Source organism: Sinocyclocheilus rhinocerous, unplaced genomic scaffold, assembly GCF_001515625.1.
Source record: "Sinocyclocheilus rhinocerous isolate Xijiao unplaced genomic scaffold, SAMN03320098_v1.1 scaffold311, whole genome shotgun sequence".
NCBI lineage: Eukaryota > Metazoa > Chordata > Actinopteri > Cypriniformes > Cyprinidae > Sinocyclocheilus > Sinocyclocheilus rhinocerous.
This window is the reverse complement of record NW_015623669.1, coordinates 1,079,702-1,101,997: the sequence shown is the minus strand read 5'-3', so window position 1 is coordinate 1,101,997 and position 22,296 is coordinate 1,079,702. Positions and strand designations below refer to the sequence as shown.

The window sequence follows — 22,296 nt, the reverse complement described above, 5'->3', positions numbered from 1 at the left end:
AGCGGCTCAGATTTGTCAGATCTGAACTACTTCCTGAGGCAAATTCCCAAGGTTTCAGTGCACCTCAAATCACATTACCCAGCTATACAAGACTATATGCAATATTTCATTAAGCCCCAATGCTCAATTATGGGATTCTGGAATTGATGGACTCTCGATTTGTAATTACAGTGAAGTTGGTAGAGGGCTTAAGACATATTATATTTCACATTATCTGTTGAAAAAAACATCTAGCAGAGTTTACATGTCTGATTAAGGTTAAAATTATAGTTAATATTACATCTGCACCCTTAAAATGACTTTTCTAAAGGAGTGCGAGTTCATTCAAAAGTGTGCAGAGCTGTCATCTACACTAGACAAATGGTGTCTATTTTGATGTAATATTTTAGTCACACATAATTCCAATAATTTCATTTATTAACAACCAGTTATTTAGTTGTGTTTTTGATTGTAGTTATTAATATTAATGTTTTGGTCGTCTTATTTTAAAATGTGGGGAAAATGTCATTTATTGCAACCAGACAACAGTAGTTTAAAGTGACTTTTTAAAAAAAATCATACAGGTTTGGAACATTAGGGTGAATAAATTAAGACAGCTGCGTCCCAAATGACGCACTCATACACTATTTACTTATGCACTATGTACTCAACCATGTAGTGTATTAATTATATAAGGCTATTTTGTCATTAATAAGCTGAGTCTGATAGCCCCTCCCTCTTTGCTACATAATTAAAGCTGCAACAGTTGAGTGCATAAAGTGTGCAACATTCCACCAGTTCCATGAACTAGATTGTAAAACATACTAATATCTCCCTCTAGAGGTGATCTACTCTTAATAAAACTTGTTTACCAACCCTTCATAACATCATGAATACAAAGAGAACCAAATTTTACACAGTGTTGTGAAAGTCATTTAATCAGTAGAAGATTTTAGAAAAATCAATTCTTGATTATGAAAAGTTATAAATTCAAAGATGTTTTAGAAAGCTAAACAGCTCAAGTAGACTCTCCCCAAGAAAAAAGAAAAAAAAAAAAATCTCAATTTTTTTTGGTTGTATTTTGTTGCTTAAAAATGAAGAAACAGAACAGAAAATGAACCAGTAGTTCACAACACATTGTCCGTCATGAAAAGATGAAGACAGACAAAAACTTTCTTGACTGAAGATCAAACAGATGAAGAAATCTTACAAGAAAAATCAAACAAACAGAAAGTTGCTCAAATACCTTTCAAAAAATGCCAGAATCTCCTTCAAATCCGGTTTTCAGGAGTCAAGAGTTCATCTAGAGAGGGCGACGGTGTTACAGTTGTTCACTTATCAACAGACCACTATACATAAAGCCGAGAGCTGGTCTAAAGCTTGCTTTTGCTATTATAAGCGAAACACAGAGAGGGTGTTTCTATCTGTAGATCAACACCCCTGTTAAATACAATATCAATATACAGTCCAACTGTGAATTCTAACTTCGTACATGAGGTGGCCCTCCATGACAGGACTTCCTCTGGCCCACAGCAGTTCATTTGGGAAGGGGGTGTACAGTTCCAGATGAAGCAGGGTCAGTAAGAGGCAGGGGTCGCTGTCTGGATCATCGGTGCATGGGCCTCAGGAGCTCTGTGGCTGTGGCAGCATCTGGAAACAGGTTATGGTACGTAGGTAGAGGCACATAGGCAGCTGTGATCATTTTACCTGTTTAATAGAAAGAGAGTTCAATTAATGTCACATACAACATCACAAGGCACTCCTATAAAGAGAAAATCTTGGTAGATGGGAGAAAATAGGACGGGATTACCTGCAAACCACCGGCCGTGCAGGGCGCCGACAACAGCCATTGCTACTGGGATGGTTGGACACTTTACAAAAACATTTCCCTGCCAAACAAGAGCAAAAGTGAGGATTAGGCTTTGATGATTTTGAGCCCTAAAATGTAGGGGCGAGTCTCCAAAAACATCCGTGTCTGGGTCACATTTTGCCCTCAAAATCATTTGCATACAGAATATGATTAATCTTTTCAGGACCACTAGATTGTGATCTTAATTTAAATGAATTATTTTATTTGATTAATTATTAGGTAACTATAAGAGGCTTTCTTTAAAAACAATTAAAAATGCCTACAGACCTTAAATTCTATAATATTATGGAAATAATGACATGCAAAAAATCGTAATGCTCCTAAACTATATTTTCCTCTTTCTTTTTATTTAGTTGTTAAATTTTTATTTATTTATTTATTTTCCAGGAAATATGTCCGAGGCAATGTGATATTTGGTGATATTCAACTACTGTGGCTATAAAAAGTTTACACACCCTTTTAAAGTTTAAAGCTGCTTTTTAATTGTAAAACCTTATTGGTTTTAATACTGCATTAAAGGTGGAATAAGATCTGACATGATTTTGCTTGTATTCATTTTCTACATCTGAAAAACTCCAATTTTAACAGGAGTGTGTAAACTCCTTATAGCCACTGCATAAATGTGATCTCTTACTTGAGGAGAGTTCTTGTCGACGTATATGTGAACAACGCCTCCGTGTTTTCTGCACTCTTCGATAACATCATCCTTTATCTCCAGGTCCCAGCCAGGTTCGTTTTCCCTACAAAGCAACACAACAAGAAATTTTATTTTAAATTACTTTCTTTAATCCAGGACACATGCCATTTGACATCACATACACCATATTGTCAAGGATAGGTTTAATAATTAGTGCAACTCACGTCTGTGGACTGAACATGTTGGAGAGCTGTAAACAATGCGTGGCCAGTGGCTGATTTGGAAGGTTCATAGCTTGGTTCATTCCAGGATTGGAAAGAAGAGGTTGTGTGGTTGAGGCTGTTAAGTGGCACAAAAAACATAAATAACTGTCACTGTAAGCCTTCTGAAAAATCAATAAATGGTGGGAACAGGACAGCAGGTCAACAAGCTCTACTCAGATTTGTCAAATCTCCAGACCTGCCAACCTTTGACCTTTGGGGGGGAATATGGGGTGATACCGGGGGTCATATAGCCTATTCCTACATTACTTGAAGCTCCTTGATAGCTAATGTCAAAATCGTAATTGCACAATGTGCAAAATGCTAGACTTCATGTTAAATATTTTTCATAGGTTAGTACTCAGAGTCTGCACTCAGTTTATGTTATTCCTGTTATACAGTATTTTAGAGTAAACAGTAGGAATACCTATTTGAAACAATACAGTTAGCCCAAGGTTCAATAAATACCTCAGTTTTTTAAACAGAGTTTTCAGTTTGGTTCTGATGGTTTGGCACAACAGAGTTCTTTTTAGCGATTTTAAATGCTATTTAAAAAAAACAAACTCCAGTATACTTTAGGGGTTGAACGACTTCTGATTTTTTTAAAGTCGACTTTTATGTGATGAAAGTCGAGTCGAAGTCGACTAGTCGCTGATGACGTCATTAATGAACAAATAAAACTCCAGTACATTGTTGTACACTGTAGAAAAACATGGATTATCACATGTCTACCTTACATTTATTTTGAGAGAAGTATTATTTTTATAGATTGGCCATTATTTAGTGCTATGAACACATGTAATGTCTGTTTCATTCATACTGGATACTAGAGGGCGCCCCTGCGCAGAAAGTCCACATATGCATCAACGAAGAAATAGCGCTCACGACTCCAGGAAATACCATACACGCGTCTCCTCATCTCAGCGCACGACTCACGGACACACAAACAGAGCCAGTTTGGAGAGAAATAAAAAAAAAAAAACACGGAAAACGCTCTGATTGGTTGAACTCCTCATCTTTTTCTGTTGCTTGTTTACTGCGCGTGGACAGGTCACCGGGTTTTTGCGTAGTTTAGAGTGACAAATCGTACCAGCATACTTTAAGGTCAAAATGCGTACCCGCTACGCAAAATGCATACAGGTTGGCAGGTCTGAATCTCCCCTTGGTGAAAATTCTCGAGACCTCAGTGCACTTCAAATTCCATTCAACTCAATGGATTCTAAGATAGGAATATGAAAATGACTCAAAGACACACCATTCACCAGATTTCCAAACGCCACAGAGCCGCTCATCTGTAAGGCCTGCTTGGCAGCAGCAGGAATCTGCAGTCCTGTACCTAAAAACATCCCAGAGACACGTATAAATGAGTTCACAACAATGCGATATCATATGGAAATGACAAATACACAAGTAGTTTGAATTAGTCACTGGCACATCTGAGAGACAGCAGCGTTCAATCTGTACCTTCTGCCAGTCTTGCCATCAGCTGAAGTCGACCTGTCGTGCCCAAGTCAATGCCAGTTCTCTCCAGTTCATCATTGTCCAAGAAGGAGCTTGCAGAGGAGGCATCCGAACGCTCAGTAACATGACCCACCTTCATTGGCCGTCCCGCAAGCTCGAAACCATTTAGCTGCTCCAGGGCTTTTTTAGCACATTCTGCATCTGCAAACTGCACAAACAGACAGTTAATCAGCATCAGATTTATGATGTAATGGCAAAATAGAACTGTCCTTGTCTTTTTGAAATGAAGTTTTACATTATGCAGATATAGTTGAGTCACAACATGATGAAAAAAGCTGCAAAAATGGGTCATTTAGAAAACATCAAATCGCAAAGGCTGTGGTTTATTTAAAAATATATATATAAACAAAAATTTTTCAGCCAAAATAAAAGCTTGTTGATTTATAATTTTGAAAAGGAAGAAATTATATTAGAATTGAAGGTGCAATACAAGACAATATTAGTACTTTAAAATTACAGTTGAACTGTAAAATAAAATTATATTTTTTCTTAAATACTAGACTTTTATTTTACAGTAAATTATTACATAAGTAACAATTCCTATTTTGTTCAATAAAAATTACAACAGTTACTACTATTATATTGATAATCACAAACTTTTTGTCCAAATTGTACAGCCCTATAATTAAAGGGGTCATATGATGCTTTTTTAAAGATCATTATTTTGTGTATTTGGTGTAACAGAATATGTTGACATGCTTTAATGTTCAAAAAACACATTATTTTTCAAATACTGTACATTATTGTAGGTCCTCTATGCCCCGCCTCTCTCAAACGCTTCGTTTTCTACAAAGTCCCTCCTTCCGACAAGCGCAGTCTGCTCTGATTGGCCAGCTGACCCAGTGCATTGTGATTGGCCGAACACCGCAAGCACTCGTCGGAAATGTAACGCCCCTTACCATAATCGCGAGCTTCATCTTTCAAAATAAATGTAAAGACAGTAAATAATGTCATTAGTTTTACCATCAGTTCAAGCCTGAAAGGGGAACAGAGTCGCGTGACAGACACAGTGATGAAGCTGGTATGTGTTTGCAGTACACAAGCCACGGTTAAGACAGCTGTCTCCACTGTGATGTGACCCTGTCTCTCTCTCTCTCTCACACACACACACATGCGCGTGCACGCACACACACATGATGCGCAAAACTCTGCATTTGAACAGTCAATAGCAAATACTTAAACTAATAACTAAACAGTAGCTGATTCAGAAGCGCCTGATTGTCATAGCAAAGTCAGAATTACCTCCTCTCCTAGGTTCATGAAACGGTCGTCCATAAAATGCATTGCTGTTCTGTTGTAAGTAATCTTAAAGATTCCTAAATGCATCTACTTTCGGAAGGCTAAATAAAGTGCTTTTGCTTTCGCCTAGAAACACACAGCGTCTCCTTGACATGGCTGCTTCAACACTAACTGCGGTTACTGAAACCGCGCCTTCTTTCTTTGCGTGCACATTTGCGGCGGGATTATGCAAATATTTCCACATAGTGGGGTAGATATGTGGGGGCGTGTTAGAATGAGCCGTTTTAGGGGGGCGTGGCAGAGTCTTAACTTTGGTAAAGAATATCTCTTTGGTTTTGAGACTTTAGTCTTTGCAACTTCAGGGATCTTATCTATGCACAATCAGCTTGTAACACTCCAAAGAGAAAGGAAAACTTGAAATCGCATCATATGACCCCTTTAAGTACAGCAAACCTGGATCTTAAAAAAAAAAAAAGAAAAATTAAATTGAAAATTAAATTAGCTTTTTGATGAACTCACTGATATGAAGCCATATCCTTTCGACCTGCCAGTCTCACTGTCCATCATTAGCTGAATGCCCTCAATCTGAAATGAGGAAAGAAACTCACATTAAAAAGAAGATTGACTCCACATTAGTTTTAACTCTGGTTTAGCCGCAGCTTATTTATGCATGCTAAACCATTTCAAATGCCAACCACACCTTTCCGAATGGCTCAAAAATGCCCCTGAGCATGTCCTCAGTTATATTGAAGTGCAGGGAGCCCACGTACAGCCGCATGGGCCCTGCACCACCTCTCTGGAGCATGCTGGCCATGGCTGCTGCCCTGTTCTTCTCAGCCTGAAATATGCAACAATTCGACAAACTGATTCACATGCATTGGATTAGGAAGCAGACATTGGATTTGCGGTGTGTTGATGCTCTAACCTGTGAAACCTGGACTATGATAGGCACTCCCAGAACCCTCTGCCCTGTCAGGCCGATTGCCAACGGTACCGATGTCGCCTCCACAAACTCAATGTAGGCAATGCCCTTTGACCTCCGAGAGTTTCTATCCGAGATCATCCTTACGTCACGGACCTTAAAAAAAATTGATACAAAAGCTCTCATGTGTTTGAACTTTTATTTAACATCAGTAAATGGAGAGAAAACAGAAAAAGAAACCAAAAAGTTAATCACAACCAGGTAGAGGTCTGCATTCCCACGGCTCTCCCGCGGGACCCGACCGATTTTTTTGCACCGCGGGATTAAATTCCTGAATAAAACGCGGTAGCGGTCGGTTACTCTGGCGTAATTTGAACAGGAGCAGGCGATCTAACAATATCCCGTTCCCGACGTCAATTTAGAACAGCATATCTGCGCTTTATTCTTATTGACCACCGGTACAGCTTGCGCTCAGGACTGTTATGCACGCATGCTTTAAATGTCGTTATATTAGTTTAGATTAGACTAGATTAGATTATCCATGACTATATAACATACATACTTTTAAAAAACATTCATGTCAGGCCAAAATGACCTTAATATTCTCTATTAAAATGACATTTTGTGTATTTCTATTGACTATTTTGAACAACATTAATACATTTAATCAATTGCACATTTATGAAGATTTTACAGCAAGAGAGCTGTAGGCTGTAGCCGTAGAATCTTTCAGTGAACAGTTCATAAAATAATTTTTTTTTTCTTTTTGTGAAGAATACTTTAATAATCTGAAGAACATTTTTCCATTATAAAAGAACCATTTGTGCACTGGAAAGGTTCCATGAATGTTACAGGTACATTATGGAACCATCAATGCCAATCAAGAACCGTTTTAAGAGTGTTCAATACTTCAGTACTACAGCAGAGTCAGACAGTGCTGAGCGTCTCACCTGACAGGGCTTTTGTCCTTTTTAAACGGGCTTCTGCTCCGAGAGTGCCTGCGACTAGAGTCAGAATACTCCGTCAGTCTGTGTTTAGCACTTATCAGTGTATGATTACTCAAGACAGAAATACACATCAGCACACAACAGGCAGCATGAGTCACAGATGAGATCACCTGTGTTTGGTGAAATGCTGTGGGCCAGTCTTTCCTCCGGGACCACCATTTAATTTCGGCCCCATACTATGACATAAAACAAGGGTTTGTCTCAGTGTTAAACCAGTCAACTTTCAGCCATCGTGGCCATGCGAATGCTACTACATGCTGGTGCAGTAGGGCAAGTATCAAGTGAAAATCCAAACTGTCTTCACAGAAAAATGTATTTTTATTGATTGTGTAAAAAAGACAGACCTAACATGAGCTTGGATGTTATGTGATGATATTGGCAGAAATCATGTGTGATTTCAGCTTCTTTAAAAATCATGCTAAATAGCCAAATTTAAGTGGAAAACTACACTACCCATAATTCTAAAAGAAGAGCCTTCTTAATCCATCAATCTGAGATGATACTGCTGTTACCATGGACACAAGAACCGTGCCATAAGTGCTGAGTAATCAGTAAAACTTATATTGTATTATCAATATTTGTATACATTTGCAAATATTACATTACCCTCATATATTTTAGAAAAAGTAATATAGGAAAAAACACTTCCAGAACCATGGTCAGTGAAGAAATGGCCAATCACCGTTTACTCTATAAAGACATATTATTATATTGTATATTATATTATATTATATTGAATTTATGGAAAAAATACTTATGCAACCATGGTCACTGAAGAAGTCGGCGATCACTGCTCTGTAAGGGCATTATATTATATTATGATGAATATTTGAAGAAACCCAATAGAAAGAAAAAAAAAAAAAAAACTACAATCATGATCACTGAAGAAGTGGGCGATCACTGCTTGCTCCATAAGGGCATGTTGAATCATGTGACTACAACTGGCCAATGAACTTGTGGTTAAGGTGGCCTCCATGAACCAGAACACAGTGGGCCTGAATAGACGTCGCCTCCAGGTTTTCTATTCTCAGAATTCCTCAAAACAAGCACCAGGCATCTTCAAAAATACAGCAATGTGCCAGTGTAAACGATTGCTAGTATTTCTGCATTTTTAGCAAAGCAGGCATTTAGCAAGACATTAACCACCCTTTAGTTACAACAAACTGTGGCATGCTTCACAAATACACAACATGTGGCAAAAAAATTCAAATTGGTCCATGTTCTGTCACAAAAATTAAAAATCATTTACTCACCCTTACATCGTTCCAAACATGTATGACTTCAACTCATCTTTGAAGTTTAACTGTGCTTGCTCGCTGGGTAAAAACCAATGAGGTTTGCATGGTTGAGCTTCCGTTTATCGTATTTTATGAGCTCTATGTATTTGCGTTGGTCCATGTTTATATGGGAATAAAAGCCTAAATGAAATCTTTTCAGCATACAAAGTGATAAAAGACTCTTTAGAAGACTTGGAATAAACTGCGCAATTCATACTGATTACTTTTACATTGTCTTTTTGAACTTTTCAAAACTTCAAACTTTTGTTTGAAAGGACAAAAAAGATGAAAGATTATTAAAAATCTAAATTTATGTTCCAAAAGTCTTTTGGGTTTGGAACGACATGAGAGTGAGCAAATGATGACAGGATTATCATTTTATGGTTTTAAAAAGCCTTTTTCCAAAAGGTACATCTGGAAAAAGGGGGGGTCGTCTTATATTCGGGCCAATACGGTATTTCACTGTGTTGTTGATGACTGAGTGCCTATTTATAGCCCTGAATTTGGAATTCTGTCCTCTAAACTAAATGATCAGGGGTTAAACTCACAAGGGGCTTTTGTGTCCACGGTGACGTCCACCACGATCCCTGCTGCGGGATCGCGACTGCTTGCGCTCTCTGCTCCGTGAACGCTTCCGTTCCCGGCTACGGCTCCTGCGTTGCTCGCGGGTCTTCTTGTGGCCCCCGCTTCTACTCCTCTGCCGACCTGGGCTCGGACTACGACTGCTGCTGCGTCTTTTCCTTTGTGGAAAAAAAAACACAATTTCATTCCAACATATGAACTTAACTTACCTGAAAAGCTTCAAATCAAGCAGAACGACAAAAAAACAGAGGGTTTTCAGCTTACTTTTTGCTGCGTTCCTCATTATGACCATTGGCGCTGGAGGACTTGCTTTCACCCTGAACAGGATTGATAAAAGAACAACATAAGAATGGAGAGGAAACACTGGAAATAAGAGAGGGAAGGGGGATAAGAGAAAAGACAGAAATACTACTATTGTTGGCTCCTTTAAGATAAATTGCTTGTGTTTTTCCTAATTTTATCACTTTGGATAAAGGCGTGTGCAAATTGAATGTAATCAAATGGTCTGTTGTAAATAATCAGATGTTAGGGGGCCTGTCTTTAACTTTCGAAAACAATCAGTTAAGTTCTAGGTCTTGACCTTGGCTAGGCCATGTGTTTTTAGGGTAGTATAGGTACCCTGCTATTTTTAGCCTAAGTCTTGCTGTAGTCATGATATAGAGCTGCTAAAAGGCATTCCAGAGTGGAGACTGTCAGTCCGTGTGATCTTCCCCAGTTTGCGCTGTTGGACTGTGAGAGCTCGATGCCATCTCTGTCTCACAGCTTGTCCTGAAGCAGACAGGGATTCACACGGCTTAGTCATATCGCCTCCCAAAAGACACCGCATCAAAGTCAGCCCCCCAAAAAAAAGATACAACTTAAAACCTCATCAAAAGATTTTCAGGGTTTTTTTCAGCATTCGGCTCATTTTGACAACTAATACAGGCATTTGTTTTTCATTAATTTAGAAAAAAGACAAATAAAAATTCTATTTAGATCTATTTTTACTGATAGACATTATTATTGGGTAATGCATTAATTTAATAGTAAACAGTTTTATGATAAAAGAGAAATCACTAAAAAGTACATGCACAAACCAAATGCCAATGGCAACGGTTTTAGAGACCATCAAAACACTGGGTAGAGAGACAGTATTCATATTTAGAAAATTCATTTATAGGAAAATTCAGCTCATTTCAGGTTTGAACACCGAAGATGACCTTCAGTAAAGGTCAAGTACAGTCCAGGGCTTCAGGGTTTCAGTTCTTGACTCCAGGTCCAATGTGAATGCTACGCCATACGAAATGCCATTTGCAATAAAGTTTACTTCCATTATATGAAGAATTTCTGAGTTCGACATTTTTTTCTTTTTTAAATGTAGGGTTGATTTTATCCATTTACAACGTATGTCTATAATGTATAGTATGTACATCTCCATTCAAAAGTTTGTGGTAAGCAAGATGTTTTTTGTTTTTTAAGAAATACTTTTATTCAGAAGGAATGTATTAAATTGACCAAAAGTGACAGTTAAGACATATATAATGTTACAAAAGATTTATATTATATTAATATTTTATATTTTTCAACATTAATAATGATAAAAAATGTTTATTGATCCTTTATAAATCATTCTAATATGCTGATTTGCAGCTCATGTGACGCTGAAGACTATTTTATATTTTTCAACATTAATAATGATAAAAAATGTTTATTGGTCCTTTATAAATCATTCTAATATGCTGATTTGCTGCTCATGTGACGCTGAAGACTGGAGTAATGATGCTGAAAAATCAGCTTTGCCATCACAGGAATAAATTGCATTTTAAAAATATATTAAAATAGAAAACAGCTATTTTAAATTATAAAGATATTTCACAAACTACAATATTACTGTTTTTACTGTATTTTTATTCAAATAAATTCAGTCTTGATGATCACAAAAGACTTCTTTTCAAAACATTAAACAATCTTAATCTTACCAACCTCCAAATTTTGAACGGTAGTGCATATTTTTCTGCCACTGCATCAGATTCACCTTCAACAGATTTTTGGTGACATGGCTGAAACCTGAATACTGTCTCTGCTCCATGTCACATTGTGTTTCATCTATTGGCATTCGTTCACCGTTATGGAACCAAACCGATTTAAAGGTGTATGGTGGCGGTCTATTTGTATTTTGGATCAAAGTACATTAATACATTGCGCAATCACTACCTTACTTTTTTTCACAGTTCACACTGGAATCAAAGATGTATTCAGGGGAGTAGAGGTGAGATATCATTAGGCAAGTCTATAAAGAGAGATAGATGGGCATTTATTTGTAATTCAGGATATCACACTAAAAAACATAACTCTCTTTCTCATACACATTACACAAACCTATACTTCAGTCAGGCACAGACAATAAAAAAAGGGTTTTTGAATAGCCATGACAACACGAAGTTCAATTCCAAAAAAAAGGGAAAATTCTGTCATCATTTATCCAAACCTGCTTTCTTCTGAACACAAAAGGAGAAACTCTGAATTTCTGAATTTTTTACCAATTAAAAAAAATGAATGGGCACTGGGGCTTTAAAAAAAAAAGTATAAATAAGAAAAATCACCATACAATTATTATAAAAGTTGCTTGCAAGACAAGTTGAATGACAACATTATAAACTTAAATTTAAATAAAAATATATTTGAAAATCACACAAAAGGACAAAGGTACAAGACGGTGTACTTAACTGCATTAATGTGGAAAATAACTACAATCCCATTGCAAAATATGCATATATAGACAAATATTTAAATAATTTTAGAGCATCTTTCACAGCCTATTCTGGGAGTGGGTGGACTCTCTTTTTGGCGTGATTCTATGATTGGACGACATTTCCTTGCAGAATCATGGGTAATGTATTTTTTCACCAAGAATTTTGCTGTTTTTTTTTTTTTTATCATTTTCAAAGTTTTTAAATTCCTTGTTTTATTGTTGATTATTTTTTTATTTTCTTTTATGTAAAGCACTTTGAATTACCATTGTGTATGAAATGTGCTATACAAATAAACTTGCCTTGCCTTGTTAAATATGATAATTCAGAAACTAAAGTGGGCCGATATCTTCAACAACCTTGTAGGTCACAGCAGGTCGGTCTTTAATGGATTATATATATATTTTTTGTTGAAGTTTTTAGATCTGGACTATTGTACTTGTGTGTACTATTTTTTATAGTGCTTTTTTAATTCTTCATTTTTTACGCTTAAAAGCTTCAGTCCTCATATATCGCTCTTACATGGATAGATGCAAAGTTCAGTAGTAGTACGTCGTAGTTATTTATTTTTATTGCCATGTCAGCATCTAAGGCTATCTTTACGGCAAAAACTGAATTGGAATAATACAAGAGTTACAAACACAAAATAAAAACCAAATAAACAGAAAAACACAGCAGTTAAAATTAGACACGTTTTTTTTTTAATTAACATGATTTTTAATAAAAATCTAAAGCCTTTTCTGGTAAAAGTCCCTGAGTGCGCATACTTCATAAAAAAATAAATAAAATAAAATTTCTACTCGCATTAGACAGTCCAATAAAATATGTTTGAAGCAATGTTCAGATTTTCTCCTCTTGTGTTCCATCATTAGAATGATATCCATAACTACTAGTCGGAAAAGCATGAGGGTGAATACATTAGGAGAGATTTTTCATTTTTAGTTGAATTTATCCTTCAAAAAAAAGAAAAGAATAAAGAAAGATCCAGCAACTTCCGGTCGTCCACCCACCTTTTTATAAGGCGCTTCCAGCATGGCCTCAACATCGAAGTCATCCGCCATTCTGACCTGCTGTACATGAAAACAGCAACATGCGGTTTACAAACACAGCCAGCATGATGAGTTATAGCTTACAGTTCCGATTACGTACTCAAGATTCATCGACAAAGCACACAAACAAACAGAAAATCATCTCACAGTGGAGCTATGCCGCTCTTTAAATAACTCACTCGAGCCTGCAGCACACGCTCAACAACCGCATTACATAAGCAGCTAATTTTTAGACGCCTCACTCTTATCCATACATGACAGACAGCATACTGTAGTTTAAGTCACATTTACATTTACTTATGAGCCTAACTCTTAATTAAGCCAGTAGCTGGTTGTAGGCAAAAATTACCTGGGTTTTATGTCGCACTCCGGTTATCGTCGCGACCTCTCCGACGCGGGCGTCAAGTTTGACCGTAAACAGCTGCGAAACAAACGGTCGGATCCGCCTGTAGACGAGCAAAATATTCAACGAACAATCATTCAAACAAAAACAAATACCGATGCATGTATTTGTGGATATTTGATCAGCTCAGTTCGGTTCGTCATGAGGTTTTCCCCACAAGACAACTTCCTGCTTTCCCCAAAATGGACGCTGAGAGGGGCAGGGTTTACCAGCGCTTCTTAATGTAGATAAAAGTCGAGGAGGATTTTCAGTTTCTGTTCTTCCTGTGTGGTTATTCTTGCAGAACTTGCAATGCGTTTGTTTCTTTGAATACCACCCTTGATAGACCTGCTCTGTTTATTGCACAATTTCCACATGCATTGCAGAAACTAAGTTTAGCGATTTGTAAACACAGGCGGAGTCATCAAAGGCTGGAGGAATAATGGTTAAACCGCGATCTAGAAAAAGACTCGGGTTAAATTTAATTTACTTGAATATTAAATTTACACACATGCATAATAATGTATATTTATGTTTAAATTAAATTATAATATCATTGTTATCCATCTGCCTATAAAATAGAAATTAATAATAATAATTAGTTTGAGAAAATGTTTGTATATTCTTTAACAAAAATATGTGCATTCAAACGCATAATATTATTTTTTAATAATTGGTATAAGTCACAATTACGTCACTTGCTGCTGTGCAAGCATTGTGGTGGCAGAAAAACACTGATAACAAGTGGAGGGAATCGGGTAAAAGCCATGGAATAAGAGAGAAAAAAAATTATTTATAAACTCAAAATTACCTTTTTTTAAATTATTTTATTCCATGACCTTTTTCTTGTTGTAAAAATGGGCGCGGCCATTTGTAAATTCTATGGGTGTGGCTTCCGGTCTCATCTGCTTCCACTCCGTCCAGCTATTTTTAGCTGAACAAAACAGTTCGTTTTGCTGCTTGATATTGAAAGTTGGTGTGTCTTATCATATTATTTTAATGTATTATCTTAATTATGAACACACTGGTTTGTAGTGCAAACTGTTTTACCGTTTACTGTACGTTGTTATTCTCCTCCTTATTTACCTATAGCGGCTAATGAACCGGAAGCCTCACCCATAGGCTTACTTCCGCGTTGAAGAAAAAGGTGGATAGGCCACTACTTTAAAACTGTCATTTTCTGCAACCAGATAGGCTCCGCCCACAAAAAAGGTCATCACTGTTTGCAAACACCGAAATTGGTCTATAGCTCAAACAATAAAGCATGGCATTAGTCAAGGTCATGGGTTCGATTCCAAGGAACTGCATAAACTGATTAAAAATAATAATAAGAAGAATATAGGCTATACCTTGAATGCAATCTAAGTTGCTTTGGAAAAAGCAAATGTAAAAACTAGGCTGAACTGTATGGACTCTTTTCACATTTCCGGGGTTCTCAGAAGCAGAAGTCATCATAGTTGGGAAAACATGTAGTGATGAACGGAAACTATACATTTTACAAAAAAAAAATCCATGATAGTATTTCCATTACTGTCTAAATGTGAAAAAATACAGTTTGATGACAAACAAATTTGAAAGGTCACCCATTCTGACCTTCTCTCCATGGATCCATTAACACCTCCAGCAATCCCCGGGTCTGTGAAATAGAAATAGCCTGTCTGAAATCCTGTGCTGACCAGCTGGCCCCCATCTTTACACAAATCTTCTACAGATCACTGTGTGAAGCTCCTTCCTGCTTCAAATGCTCCAACATCATGGTGTTGGCTTATCTGAAGTACATCACTGGACCCTTGCTGGACCCCCTGCAGTTTGCTTACCGAGCAAACAGGTCTGTGGATGATGCAATCAACATGGGACTGCATTATATACTACAACATCTGGACAGACCAGGGACTTATGTGAGGATCCTGTTTGTGGACTTCAGCTCGGCCTTCAACACTATCATCTCAAACCTCCTCCTGTCCAAATTAACCCAGCTCTCTGTGCCCACCTCCATCTATCAGTGATCACCAGCTTCCTGACAGACAGGCAGCAGCTAGTGAGGCTGGGAGAATTCTCATCTAGCACCCGTACGATCAGCACTGGTGCCCCTCAGGGATGTGTGCTCTCCCCACTGCTCTTCTCCCTCTACACCAATGACTGATAGTGGACTTAGTGATAGTGAAACCCCCCTGGTCTCCCCCCACTCACCATCATGAACAGCACTGTGGCTGCAGTTGTGTCATTCAGGTTCCTGGGCACCACCATCTCTCAGGACCTAAATGGGACACTCACATTGTCAAAAAGGCCCAGCAGAGGCTGTATTTCCTTCAGCTGAGTTCAACCTGCCACAGGACCTGCTGATACAGTTCTACTCTGCAGTCATTGCATCTGTCCTCTGCACTTCTATAACTGTCTGGTTCAGCTCGGCTACTAAAAATCAGGCCTCAGAAGACTACAGCGGATAGTCAGGACTGCTGAGCGAATCACTGGTACAACCCTCCCAACTCGCCAAGAACTGCACTCATCCAGAGTGAGTAAAAGAGCTGGCAAAATCATTCTGGACCTCTCACACCCAGCCAGCTTCCTCTTTGAACTGTTGCCGTCTGGTCGGCTCTAAAGAGCACTGAGCACCAGAACGGCCAGGCATAAGAACAGTTTCTTCCCTCAGGCAATCTCTCTGATGAACAGTTAACTTGGCAATAAACGTGTAATACACAACATCTATACATTTATTTATTTATTTAACACGCATACCTCTGTTGGATTACAAATTTATAAAATGCTATATCTAGGTTCCAATGTAATAGTATTTAAACTGAAAAAGTTATGTACAGAGAAATTCCGGTAACGGGCTGATTCCTGTACTGCATTTGCATGCTCTGTTTAGATTGTCTCCACCTCTATGTATCCCTGCCCCTTGAAAGGTATAAACTCTACTGTGTTGAGCTATAGTCAGACTTGGATGACTGCAGCGACGCACAGCGAGTCCTCAATAAAGAGTAACTTCTGTATGAAAGATATCCCAACGTCTCCTGGTCTCTGCTTCAACGAGGAAAAAGTTTCCTACACCTCTTTTAAAATTTCCTTGCATTTGTACATAACATACTTGTACACACAAATACCATCTATTGTCTATTTTGTATATTGTTATTTCCTATTTACTTATCCTATTTTTATTCTTTTTATTATCTGTGTCTTGTCTTGTCACTGTCATTCTCTTTGTGTCGTGGAAGCTCCTGTCACCAAAACAAATCCCTTGTATGTGTAAACAGGGAATTTGGAATCTGGAATCTAGGAATCTGATTCTGGAAACACTCATGCAGCAGCATTAACCAGATTTTTATAGGTAAACGTAAGAAAACACAAAGCATGAGAGTTATAAATATGCATTACATTTTCAATTAATATTTATATATACAAGCTGGTAGATTTACGATGTTAATAACTGTGGAAATTTGTTATAACAGTCCGTGAAAAGGGTACAACGTGCATAGACCGAAATGTTGAGAACAATATCTTCCATAAATAGACTCTCAAGGACTTCTTGCATCTTACATAGACAGAATATAATCTTCTCTTCAGACTAATATAGACACAGAGGTGCTGTTTGTTCTGATGGGTCAGCATGTACTTCCAAACAACAGTTCATAGTGTGCATACAAAAACTACAGCAGAAGAAAGATCAGTGGGCAACTGCAATAAAAGAGCACTATCTATCTATCTATCTATCTATCTATCTATCTATCTGTCTATCTGTCTGTCTGTCATACATAGACATACAGCTGAAAGCTTCCACAATACTTTTCCTGAAGCTCAACAAGATTTAAAACACACTTATAAACTGATTGGATTTTCTTTTTACTCTCATGACTTCATCATCATTAACATCTTTCAAATGAAATCTCGCTGGCTTTCTAAAAGATGCACTTTTGCGTATTTAAATGCAAATGAGCAGATCGTTTTATACTGTGTTATCAGCACTATTAGGAAACAATAATGTGAACCCCTGTTGAAAGTGCATTGCTCTGAACTCAGCTGTGTGCTTCTATCATGACTTTTTAACTGATTGTGCCATTGATCTTTGCAATAAACATGTTAATAAGTTTCTTTATGCTGTTCTCTTCCTATCAGTCACTCTTTTGTGATATGATTTAAACCGAGTCTTTACTCTACCCTTTGTTGAAGTTGAAAAACTGCTGAGTGATTTAAAATCCTGGGAATGGTTATGACTAAGGACAAAGTGCAGTTGGCTTCCCCTTTGCCTAAAGCAGCATGTGGATGATGTAACTTCATGTTTTAGCCAATGGCCAGCATTCTGCTTATCAAACTACAGTAGATAAAATAAATAAGTGATACAAGAAGATAAAGCGATGCAGAGCTGCTGGCTGTGCACTCAGTTACAGTCAAAATGAAAAATAAATCTACCAATCTGCGTGTGCGGCTCCCTGCACTAATTTTTGCATTGGAGGTCATGATTGTTGTTCTCTATGCAGTCTTTGTGACATATGAAGATGATGCTAATGCACTTCTACAGAACAACCAGACACAGCCCATGGAGAACTCATTGTATAAGAACTATCCATTTTTTGCCGACATTCAGGTGATGATATTTCTCGGATTCGGCTGCCTTCTGGCATTTTTCCGGCGCTATGGATTTGGTGGAATGGTGTTTAACTTCCTAATCGCCACATTTACCATTCAGTGGGCCATTCTGGTGCAGGGCTTCTTTCAGTTTTACTATGATGGGAAGATTCATCTTGGTGTGCTGAATCTGATCAATGCCGAGTTTGCTTGTGCTGTTGTGCTGATCTCTTTTGGAGCAGTGTTGGGGAAGACGAGCCCTGTGCAACTCCTGGTAAGTTGATTATTTTTGCAGCAGGTGGCTTGAAATTAGATATTGAATCTACAAAAGATGTTTTGCTTTATTTTCCATTGTCAAAAGGCTGCAGCACTGCAAAGGTACAGTGCAAGATGTGTGCTACCTAGGCGTTACATTAAGTATTAGGACGGCTCAATCATGTGATAATCACACTTTTGTTAGTACATTTACATCACCATGATCAATCCCTTGTAATACCTCATTTATAAGTTGTAAATAAAAGCATCTGCTAAATGAATATGTAAATTTGCTCATATCACACATCCTCATTCTACATACTGTGTATTGTGCAGATCATGGCCTTGCTGGAGATCCCTGTGTTTGGTATCACAGAATGGGCTGTAGTGAAATACCTGAAGATCAACGATGCTGGTGGCTCCATCCTCATCCATATTTTTGCCTGCTACTTCGGACTGGGTGTCACCTTTGTCCTGTACAGGCCCAGCCTAAACGAGGGACACCCAAAAGAGGTGACAAGTTATCAGTCAGATGTGCTATCTGTAATGGGAACCCTGTTCCTCTGGGTGTTCTGGCCCTCTTTCAACTCAGCATTGACCTTTAAGGGTGACGACCAGCACCGAGCCGTTCTCCACACGTTCATAGGTCTCAGTGCCTCCACAATCACCGCCTTCGCCCTGTCCAGCATGCTCAGCAAGAACGGCAAGATCAGCATGGCCGATGTACAGAACGTAACATTGGCCGGTGGAGTAACTGTCGGTGCTTCGGTGGACATGATGATTTCGCCGGCTGCTGCTTATGTGCTGGGCATCCTGGGATGCATTGCGTGCATGCTGGGGTACAAATACCTGAGCCCGTTCCTGGCACGCCGGCTGCGGTTGCAGGATCAGTGCGGCATACACAACCTGCACGGCCTGACGGGACTCATTTCCAGCCTAGCTGGAATCTGCGGCATCCTGCTGGCGACCGAGGAAACGTATGGCCCCAGTCTCTACCAGACCTTCTCTCACCGGGCCCCTCCAGAAGGAGACCCTCTACTAGCGAGGTTGCAGGAATTGATCCCGGATCTGGAAGCTGGTTTGGGTCGGACCGCACAGGAACAGGCCCTCTTTCAGGTGGCTGCTGTGTTCGTGACTATTGCGATGGCAGCAGTGGGGGGTTTGCTAACTGGTGTGGTACTCAAGCTACCATATCTGGCTTCCCCCAGTGATGAGAAATGCTTTGATGATGAGCTCTTCTTTAATGTTCCTCCAGACTACAACTGTGTAAACGGTCCGCAGGACGTATGGTCCTATGTTCTCAGAGACACAAACAAAACTGATGCTGACCAAATCTAGAAAAATACTGAGCATCAGTATGAGGAATAAATGTCAATGTAGGGCTGTTGTGAACTTCAGAACTGCTAACTGTGATTGTATTGACCAAAAAATAGTTTATTTTAATATTTGATAGGATGAGGTTTGTATACTGTGTATCAAAATATATAAAGTGCATGTTTGATTTTGATAAAATGTTTATTTGTAGAATATATTTTATGAATAATCGAATTCATTAATACATTTCAGATTACCCTTGTGAAAAAGAAGTATGCTACTCTTTAGCATAATTTTAAAAAGAGTAGTTATGGAAATAATATATACTTTAATGAACAATTTCATGTTATTTGCAATTGAATTAAAATGTATTACAGTTTACATTTATTTTACATGCAATAGTTGAACTTAAGAGAGTTTTCTGACCCAATTAAATACATCTTTATGTGTAACTTCATAATTACTTCTATTGAAATGTGGTTAAATATGTACTGATGAATGAACTGACGAACATTTGCTAAATATATATTTTAATGTCATTTCTATTGAAACATGTATATCATGTATTTAGACATAATTGTAATGAAGTTGCAATTTAGTACATTTAAAATACATGAACTTTAAATGTAATATCAAGTAACACACTACAGCTAAAATTATAATCCAGTACTTTAATATGTTAGTCGACACATGAAAATAAGTACTTAATACGCACAATAATATAAAATGTACTTTGAGGTAAAATGCTGAATTTAACATGATCACAAAGTGCACTTATTAAAATACACATTTTATAGATTGCTAAGATATTATACTTATGTCTATAAGATGTCAATTCCTAATATGCAAATTAAAAGTGTACTTAAGTGTGTTAAGAAACATAGTCAAAGTCTTTTCTCTTTAGGTATGCTTAAGTGGCTTTTTATTTCAGTAATATATTATCTGCAGTTTCTTTTTTAGAACACTTTAAAATTTGTAGTACACTACAAGTGAAATGCACTTCCTTTTCACAAGATTACAATTGGATGATAAATGATATCTGAGTATTGTAAGCACATCCTTAGGAATCTGTATTTCACACTGAGTTAAAGCGGCGACACCTTCCTCACCGAGCAAAAGATAAACAGGACTAAAGTTAAACAGTTCAAAAACTGTGAAATATGAACTACATTACATTTACAGGGCATGAGTGTTATCTTGATGAAAAGTTATAAATTAACAGGTTGATTGTATTTCTTGGGGTCATGGCCTATCTCTTCTATATGTAGATATGCACATAAATATATTAGTAATTTACTTCATGCATATACTGTAAAATGTATTGCTGCAGTTAGAATATTATCAAGTTAGGCTGTAAATGCATGGTTAAATAATGTGACAGTCTTTTGTAATGTAAGGCTAGGCTGCTCAATGTATGCAAAATATGGAACATGGAATTATTTCACCTCATTAGAAATGTAAAAAAAAAAAAAAAAGATTTTGAGCTGTGAGAGCAATTTTTCTTGGTTGTTTTGGATATTTGTCATTTAATTTAATTTATTTATATGAACTATATATATTTCATCTCTGGGTAAATAACCAAGGCTATTCTCACTAATTCAAACCAACATTGATAAGATATACCTTCAACACAAACAGCATATTAGTTGTATTTACATTTTGTGTAAGTAGCACCCATCAATATTTGCACTGAAAAGTAAAGAGCATTTTTTACTTCTAAATACACTTAATTTGAATTCTGAATGAAATGTTTGAATAGAAATATTGTTGCTAAGGAAGATTCTCACCATGACTGTGCAAAAACTCCATATTATACTGTTTATTAGAAGAAACAACCACTGATTTTTTTTGCTTACAAATGAAAACTCAAAAATAATTGTAATAAATAACTTGAACTTTATTGCATTTTGTGCAGACAAGTCTATAAAATGGTCGAGAGAAACCATTATTCATAGAACATATAAGCTTTTGACAAGATAAAACAACAATTTAAGATATCTAGTTTAAATACATTTTCATATAACACAATTGAGACACAATTTTCTATTTATTTTTAAAATATTAAACTTGCATGGACACACAAAGTAAACAGCTAGGCTAAGATAAATATAATGTGTCATATATTTACAAAAGTAACTGCCACAGTTTAACCTCTCTTTTTCCAACAGAGTGATACGTCACACAGTCATATACATAAAGTAACAGAAACACGCCACCTCTTTCCCCGTTACAGTCACACTCACAAACACACCATTATGACTCCTTGTGAAAACTGAAGTGGAAAACAAAACACATCACTAATCAAATCACTGTCTTTGGATCTACACAGACTACCATACAAAAATGTCAAACCGCCCTCCTATGGAGAAAGTAGAAATGTCGGCTCCTGCACACGCTGCTGGGAAAGTTTCAGATCTCGGAAGTATCTGAAGATGTACGTTGCCATTAGAAAATCAGAAGAAATGCTTAAAATTTGAAACGATGATTGAGGTGAGGCCTGGTGAATTTCTGGAGTTAAAACACCAACATGCTGAAACAGGTATCAGGAGCACTGAACGAATGATGATTCAATTCTCCCGCCAATCTACAGTAACTGCAAAAGCCCTTAAAAATATATACTCTTAAAAATAAAGGTTCCAAAAGTGGGGTTTTGTAGCAAATTAATTTTGGGTTCCTCAAATAAAATTTCTTTGAACAGTTCTTAAAAGAG

At 37.4% G+C, this 22,296-nt stretch overlaps 2 protein-coding genes across 2 annotated transcripts; one reads left to right on the top strand and one right to left on the bottom strand.

The window, feature by feature from the left end:
- Positions 1 to 1,044: 1,044 nt before the first annotated feature.
- LOC107725799 (RNA-binding protein 39-like) lies at positions 1,045 to 13,860 on the bottom strand. The gene is made up of 15 exons (XM_016535233.1): positions 13,422 to 13,860; positions 13,034 to 13,093; positions 9,559 to 9,611; positions 9,261 to 9,452; positions 7,546 to 7,611; positions 7,379 to 7,432; positions 6,432 to 6,609; positions 6,207 to 6,344; positions 6,026 to 6,091; positions 4,211 to 4,415; positions 4,002 to 4,082; positions 2,711 to 2,825; positions 2,484 to 2,589; positions 1,790 to 1,868; positions 1,045 to 1,686 (listed from the first exon to the last, which is right to left on the bottom strand). The coding sequence occupies exons 2-15, from the start codon at positions 13,082 to 13,084 to the stop codon at positions 1,586 to 1,588; spliced, it is 1,485 nt and encodes a 494-aa protein (XP_016390719.1). The 5' UTR covers positions 13,085 to 13,093; positions 13,422 to 13,860; the 3' UTR covers positions 1,045 to 1,585.
- A 3,949-nt stretch (positions 13,861 to 17,809) lies between these two features.
- On the top strand, positions 17,810 to 19,759 carry LOC107724755 (ammonium transporter Rh type B-like). Its single transcript, XM_016533818.1, has 2 exons — positions 17,810 to 18,291; positions 18,609 to 19,759. The coding sequence occupies exons 1-2, from the start codon at positions 17,845 to 17,847 to the stop codon at positions 19,608 to 19,610; spliced, it is 1,449 nt and encodes a 482-aa protein (XP_016389304.1). The 5' UTR covers positions 17,810 to 17,844; the 3' UTR covers positions 19,611 to 19,759.
- Positions 19,760 to 22,296: the final 2,537 nt, after the last annotated feature.

What these genes read in the sequence shown, in the direction of transcription:
- LOC107724755 (XM_016533818.1), top strand. Translation starts at nt 17,845, where the DNA reads ATGAAAAATAAATCTACCAATCTGCGTGTGCGGCTCCCTGCACTAATT. An exon ending in CGAGCCCTGTGCAACTCCTG is followed by an intron (nt 18,292 to 18,608) that starts GTAAGTTGATTA and finishes TGTATTGTGCAG; the next exon opens with ATCATGGCCTTGCTGGAGAT.
- LOC107725799 (XM_016535233.1), bottom strand. Translation starts at nt 13,084, where the DNA reads ATGGCGGATGACTTCGATGTTGAGGCCATGCTGGAAGCGCCTTATAAA. An exon ending in CAGCATTTCACCAAACACAG is followed by an intron (nt 7,433 to 7,545) that starts GTGATCTCATCT and finishes TTCTGACTCTAG; the next exon opens with TCGCAGGCACTCTCGGAGCA. An exon ending in AACATGTTCAGTCCACAGAC is followed by an intron (nt 2,590 to 2,710) that starts GTGAGTTGCACT and finishes GTTGCTTTGTAG; the next exon opens with GGAAAACGAACCTGGCTGGG.